This window comes from Thalia democratica, chromosome 2, assembly GCF_965202585.1.
Source record: "Thalia democratica chromosome 2, ktThaDemo2.hap1.1, whole genome shotgun sequence".
Taxonomy (NCBI): domain Eukaryota; kingdom Metazoa; phylum Chordata; class Thaliacea; order Salpida; family Salpidae; genus Thalia; species Thalia democratica.
Genome location: NC_139166.1, coordinates 2,954,318 through 2,962,242, shown reverse-complemented (window position 1 = coordinate 2,962,242; position 7,925 = coordinate 2,954,318). Strand labels below are relative to the sequence as shown.

Here is a 7,925-nt window from a genome sequence, read left to right as displayed (position 1 = left end):
TTTTGTTTATATAATGGGTATACTTAATTTCTAACTAAGAATATTTGTTTATGTAATTAAGACAGAAGTAAATGATTTTTTTTCAAATTCTACTTAACTTAGTATAGATTTATTTAAAAAGCTACAAGTTGCTTATTACAGATTTATTATATTCAAATTAATTTTTCAAGTCAATAAAATCGGCGAAAGTCTGCAGAACAAGTCCGAACTTTCGTTTGCCGTGAGACAAGCTCAAATTTAACAAAAGGGTTGATCATGCCAATTCGATCATCAGACCACAGGTTTCGGTAGACTGAGACCGGTTTCGTCCTTATTAGGACTCATCAGTCAGTCATAACCGAAAACCTTTTTGGTTGTGAAGTTTTTCGGTTGTGACTGACTGATGAGTCCTAATAAGGAAGAAACCGGTCTCAGTCTACCAAAACTTGTGGTCTGATGATCGAATTGGCATGACAACCCTTTTGTTAATTTTTCAAGTAAAGCAAGTTAGAATGTGAGAGTAAGTTCCTTATGAAAGCATAAGACTAAACTGTGAATGAATAGAAATCATAAAATTTATCTCCTACATTTTTTGAAACAAATACTTCAAACTAGAAGAAAATGTCTCTTGCAATACTTATAATAATTTATAACAGGGTTTTCCAAAGTTTTTTACAAATGGCCACCTTTAAAGAAATTAAAAAAGCCATGGCCCCCTTCAACAAGATTACAAATAAACTACCAAAAAAAACACCTAAGACTTTTTTTTCTTTTTTGCATTTCATCTGCAACTCAAATATCTAGTGTAAGTTTCAAATTATGACCTCATGCCCCCCTTTTTACCCCTTTGCTGCTCGTGGCCCCCTTTGGGAAACCCTGATCTATATTAATATTATTTTACAAATAATTTACTTTAGAAGTTTAAATTAGTCAAAAATTTATTAACTTCTTATGAGAGGTGTCTCGATACAGATATTTTATTAAGAGGGGTAGGGATTAGTAAAGTAGATTAGTACAACAATCAAAACAACACTTATATTTATTTACATAAACTAAACAACACAAAGATACAATTACATCACTCTATACGAGAACTTAAGTTAAACACACAAGAAAATATTAGTTCTTAAATCTAACGTGTTTAAAATGCATTTTAACTTAAAGCACACTTGCCGAAACTGTTACTGCACTGTAATTGCAAGTCAAATTCCGTTTTATAAGCACTAAAACAAATGTAACTCCTTTAAGTAAACAATATTGTTTATTGTTTTAGAAAATTGTTTTAAGAGTTATAAAAATTGTTTTGCAAAAGCTTGTTTTGAGAATAATGAAAATTGTTTTTATTATTACAAAAAATTCCATATTTATTCACGAGCTTTAAAATATTAAAATGAGATGCTAATATCATTACATTGTTTCTTTTTAAATTTTCAATTTTAACGTTTAAAGCCTGGTAAAATTAATTAATTAAAAAATAATTAAAATCCTTAAAATTCTACTTAACTTTAAACTTTTTAGACAGTATCAAAAGTCCGGTTTAAAAAAAGTAAGAAAAAGAAACTGTATTTCTTATTATCTAAAAAATTACATAATCTACAAAAACTTAGATAAAACACAACATAAAGACAAAGTAAGTAACAATGATAGTCATTTAGTTGTCCTCCAGCTTCTTATCCTTGGGGTTCTTGTCCTTGTGCCTGTTGTCCTCGGGCTCGTCGTCGGGCTGTTATCCTCAGGTTGTTAATAGAGGCTTATGAACCATCAATTGGATCATTGACAACGTCTTGTTTCTTTTAGGAAACATTTGACTTTCTGTCTTCTAGCTGGTTTCTGAATCAGAAAAACATCACATCGATTGGCTTCGGAAACAATGACAGCAGGAATTTTGATCGTGACGTCATAGAATAAACACAAAATCTTCATTCAATCTTTTGTTTATTGTCGTACTTATAAACAACAAAACTTTTAAAGTTTCATGCAGTAGCAAGGTGTCAGGTGTGCTTAAAGCTGTGGTTATCAAACGACAATTTGCTTCAAACAACTTTAAAAAGATATAAACGCAACAATTTATTTAACAAGCGACGACTGCTAAATTCAAGGGGAGTTTATTTTTGATTTCTTTCAAAGGGAAAATTTTAACACAACTTTATACTTGAACTTGAAACGAGTAATAAAATGTGGCAAGAAACTTGCCATTTTACGACTAAGAAAGATGAAAACTCATTCAAACATATTTTTAAACTTCAGAAACATTCTAATTTAAAACAAATACAATCTATACTTTAATACAATCAATCAGCAGATCAAAACAATAAACTAGTAGTAGTAAACACATAGGAAAATTAGTTTTATCAGCTAAAACTCAGACGTTATTAATAAGAACAATTCTGCTGTTGTAATTCTAAATTTTAATGCGGTTCTTACTTTACATTTCTATGCTTAGAAAAATATAATAACTGCGCTCTCTTGGCAACTTATAAAATGCAATTTTGCACTAAAATACTGCGTCCCCTGACGACTTATACAAATTGCAACATCTTCAAAGAACATTGTGCACTAGAGTAAAAAGACTGTGCTTTTTATAATCGAAATACTGCGCCCCTATGCGACTTATGTTAGTTGCAACTTATATTATACCCTTAGCTAAAAAGATTAAGCTTTTTAGGATCGAAATACTGCGCACCCATGCGACTTATGTTAGTTGCAACATATATTGTGCACTAGAAGAAGAAATATTATGCTTGTTAGCAAATAAACTGTGCATTTAAGCACTAAAAAGCATATATAAAACTATACATAGAAATAACCGCAAAAATTTTATAGTACTTCCAGCAAAAAATCCTTAACATCAAGCTTCACTTTTAACAAAACTAAATAAACCACTACCACACACTTGTATTATAATTGTAGACTTGCTGTTTCAAAGTAGAAAGTTATTCACACAATTTTTCTTACTATTATCATAGTGAAATGTCGCAAAGTAAAGTATCATCGCAAATTATATTCTCAAAATTTTAAACTCGTTAAAAAGTTGTTTAGTAATAAACTAAAGTTTTCTTTCAGCTGCGTTTTTTAATTGATAAGGCACCTAATTCCTAAATATCAGAAGATTCCTAAAATACAGGCCACACATGGTTTCCAATGTCTCGATACAGATATTTTATTAAGAGGGGTAGGGATTAGTAAAGTAGATTAGTACAACAATCAAAACAACACTTATATTTATTTACATAAACTAAACAACACAAAGATACAATTACATCACTCTATACGAGAACTAAAGTTAAACACACAAGAAAATATTAGTTCTTAAATCTAACGTGTTTAAAATGCATTTTAACTTAAAGCACACTTGCCGAAACTGTTACTGCACTGTAATTGCAAGTCAAATTCCGTTTTATAAGCACTAAAACAAATGTAACTCCTTTAAGTAAACAATATTGTTTATTGTTTTAGAAAATTGTTTTAAGAGTTATAAAAATTGTTTTGCAAAAGCTTGTTTTGAGAATAATGAAAATTGTTTTTATTATTACAAAAAATTCCATATTTATTCACGAGCTTTAAAATATTAAAATGAGATGCTAATATCATTACAGAGGTTTTTTAAAACATTGAAAGAAATATTTTTGGAAAATTCAGGATTTTATCATTAGAAATAGATTTTTAGTGATTTTTTTTATTCAATATTGTTGTTTTTACTTCCATAAACAAATAATTGTGTTCTTTTTTATTCAATATTCCAGTTTTTCCTTCCATAAGGAACTTTTTGCATTCTTTAGCTTTATCTAAAAAAATATTTTGAATATCTAACATCTGTGCAAAGCAAGTTCAAGTTTAGTTAAAACTTCACAAAATAAAATCATGTAGTTAAATAGTGATTTCCCCACTTCTCCTGATAGCCTTAATATATTGTATAATAAAAATTATTTGTGTTGCCTAAATCAGGGTTGCCACAGATCAAGCTGAGAAAAGTTTCTTTAATTTCTACTAAAATTTTCCTGACTTTTCTAAATCAACCTCTTAATTTAAACTTACACTACAATACTAATCAAAAACTTCAAACTATATAAAGCTTTGAATCTTATTTTTATGAAGCTTAAAACAACAGTTTTTTTGCTGAATTCAATCATCTAACTTTCATTACATCACTTGAACCATCTGTGTATGATTCATGTATTTGCAATAAACAGCTCTATCAGCAAAACACTTGTATTTTCTAATTCATAAACACAACTTGTCTGAAAAAAGAATAACATTTTAGCATTTCCTAACACAAATGCTAAAATCATCAATATTAAAAAGGGATACAAAAGTTGCTTGTTAAAGTAAAGGGTAGTTGTTCAATATGTTAAAAGAAAAATTTTGCAGTTTTTGAATGATATTTTATTAATATTTACCAGATAAAGGCATTGGAAGTTAAGTAACTTTGTAAATTTATAGAAAATTTTGCAATTTTAGCCAGTTTAAAGGGCTTTCAATTAATCTTTTACTATTCAGAGGCTTTGGAAAATAAGGAATTTTGTAAGTTTGAAATGCAAAAATCTGATATTTTTCAAATTTTGTCAAATTTCCTGACTTTTGTCTTATGTTTAGTATTTCCTGACTTTGTGGCAGCCCTGTTATGTGTAAGGTTTTTTTTTGCTGAAATTTTTAATCAATTTAAAAAAAGTAAGACTTATAATAGTATGTTTATTTTAATTTCTAGCGTGATAGCTACTGAACATAAAATATTTTATCACTTTAGTAAACTTTTGGCAGAGATTTATTAAGTTAAGTAAAATTACTCAATAAAATATGATGCTAAGTTTTTAGTTTATTACCTTTGAAATATATTCAATTTTATCATTTATTAATTTTTTGACAAAACTTTCTGTAATATTAATAAACATTTGTTTTTTATTTATTCATAAATTGACATGTGGTGTATTCAAATATAAACTGAAACTTTAAAAAGTTTCTGGATAAATTATGTTGTAATGGAATATCAGTTTTAATGCTTATTTGAACATAAATAATATAAAACCAGTCAACCAGATAGCAAGTTGATCTAATGCAAGTTTACATTTATAGAGTTATATAAGTTATAATGTAAAAATGATTGTACATGGTGCTTGTTTTAGTGTGTTGCAATTTATGTATAATATTTATTTAGAAAAATTACATTAAAGAGTTCAAGGGAACTAAAAGAAAAAATAATGCAAAATTTAATCAACACAGTTGGCCTTAATTGGTAACATAATTTTATTTTCGAATAATAACAGAAAGGGTTGCCACTCTTTTAGTGAAAAAAACTGCCCTGGGTCATCCAGAGTTTTTTAAAACCCTTTAAAATGTTTTCTTCAATTTATAAAAATTACCAAATTCAAGTTCTTCAACAAAATTGGTCATTAAAGAACATAATATTGAAACTAAATCTCATTCAAAATCTGGACAAAAACCTGTCTGGAGGTTTTCTTTAATCAAAACAAACGATACTGAGTGCTTCATAAAAATACAAAACTATCCTGAGTCAACCTGAGTTAAAAAAAATCCTGAGTTATCCTGAAAGTGTGGCAACCCTGTTTATAATTTATTAAAATATTTAGTAGTAAATACTAAGTGGGTATCTATTAATATATATATATCTAGACAGAGTATAGCGAAAGGTGTTTACATGACTTTATGTACCAATTAATTGCTAATAACAAAACTTTTTTCATTTAAACGGTTTATTGAGCAATGCTTTCAAAATTTAACTAATTTCCTTGTCAAAACAAAATAAATACTCACAAAAACTAATTAATCAAACGCAATACGAGTAAACTAAAGAAGCAATCAATATAAAACTAATCAAATTAATCATAAAAACTAAAATAGATAATTAGAACAAAAATGGACTATTTAAAAATGTTAATTGTAATTCTAGATCCTTTATCAGGACCTAGATGTTGATTAAGTTTAGGTTTAAGTTTTTTAATCATAATAGCCTCTACTGCAAGTAAAATATTTCTATTTTTACAAAATTTAATTACCTCAAAACAATTAAAAATATCATTATGATTCTGACAGATTCTACATTGTTCTATATGTGAAAAAACTGCGCTATTTGTAGGTTTTGTATGTTCTTTAATTCTGACGAACAGTTGTCGCTCCGTTTCTCCAATATATTGGGTATCCAGGTCACCTGGACATTGAAACTTATAAACGATGCAACTTCTGTAGAGTTTGTTGATCTTTTCTTTCAGTGAAAAATAGTTTCCAACTTTAGATGTTCTGAAAGCTACTTTGATGTTGATTCCAATTGTTTCCAAATTTTTTGTTATATTTTTGCTGAATTTTTCTGAAACCTTTTTTATATAAGGAACTGTTAGATACTGTTGTTTAGGAATTTGTTGCTTATCTTCTAATTTTTGAAGTTTTTCTATTTCATTGTTTATGAAGTTAATCGGATAGCCGTTTCTCAAAAGAAGATTCTTTATTCTGTTTGTTTCTATGTTCTGTAGTTCTTCTGACACTAATCTTTTGTTTCTGATGAACAACTGTCTAACCAAGTTTTTCTTCCATGACTAAAAGGAAATTACAAGTTGGACAAAGGAAATGGAATAGTTTTATTAAATACTACTGAATACATTAAGAAGATGAGTGTTATTCTAGATGATACAAAAAAGTTTAAAAAACTTGATTTTAACTTAAATGGTAATAATCACAGTTATGAAAAAGCACCTTGGTATAAAAAAGAAAAAAGTATATATAGTTACATCAATAAATATATTAAACCAAAAGTGGATGAAAAAGTTTACTTCAGTCTAATTCCTAAAGGTAGTCAGCCAGGAAAAATGTATGGAATGGCCAAACATCATAAAACTGGCTGTCCACTTCGACCAGTCCTATCTGCTATAGACACACCTGAATATAGATTGTGCAAATGGTTAGAAATACAACTTAAACCTTTACTGAATAGTAAATGGATAATAAACTCAAATATTGAGTTTATGGATTCTTTAAAAACCATAAAGCCAAAAGAAGGTGATGTTTGTAGAACTTTTGACATAAAAAGTTTATATACAAGTGTTCCATTAGAGGAAACGATAAACATGGTAGCAGACGATGTATACTCAAAAGAAAATCTTTCAGTATTCACAAAATCAAAAATAACGAAAAAAGTATTCAAGAACATACTGAAAACTTGCTCACAGAGCATCTTCTGTTTTAATAATCAAGTATTTAAACAAATAGATGGACTATCTATGGGATCGCCTTTGGCCCCCCTTTTGGCCAATTGGTTCGTTAGCAAATTAGAAACAAGTCTTCTAAATGAAATTCAACCTAAAATGTACACGAGATATGTGGACGACATTTTTACTATCTTTTCAAATGAAGAAATGGCAAACGAATTCAATCAAAAATTAAATACTCTACATCAAGATCTTGTTTTCACAATGGAAACATGTACATCAGGTAAACTTCCTTTTCTTGACATAAGTGTTAAGCTGGAAGAGAACAAATTTACTACCTCAATTTACAAGAAACCATCAAACACAGATGTACTATTAAATTTTCACTCTTGTACCCCGAAGTCATGGAAGAAAAACTTGGTTAGACAGTTGTTCATCAGAAACAAGATTAGTGTCAGAAGAACTACAGAACATAGAAACAAACAGAATAAAGAATCTTCTTTTGAGAAACGGCTATCCGATTAACTTCATAAACAATGAAATAGAAAAACTTCAAAAATTAGAAGATAAGCAACAAATTCCTAAACAACAGTATCTAACAGTTCCTTATATAAAAAAGGTTTCAGAAAAATTCAGCAAAAATATAACAAAAAATTTGGAAACAATTGGAATCAACATCAAAGTAGCTTTCAGAACATCTAAAGTTGGAAACTATTTTTCACTGAAAGAAAAGATCAACAAACTCTACAGAAGTTGCATCGTTTATAAGTTTCAATGTCCAGGTGACCTGGA

General features: G+C 28.4%; 1 protein-coding gene across 1 annotated transcript; it reads left to right on the top strand.

Annotated features, from left to right (window-relative positions):
• The first annotated feature begins 6,794 nt into the window (after positions 1-6,794).
• LOC145830257 (uncharacterized) lies at positions 6,795-7,658 on the top strand. Its single transcript, XM_082938202.1, has one exon. It carries the CDS (start codon positions 6,795-6,797, stop codon positions 7,656-7,658), a length of 864 nt encoding a protein of 287 aa, XP_082794328.1.
• The last annotated feature ends 267 nt before the right edge of the window (positions 7,659-7,925 follow it).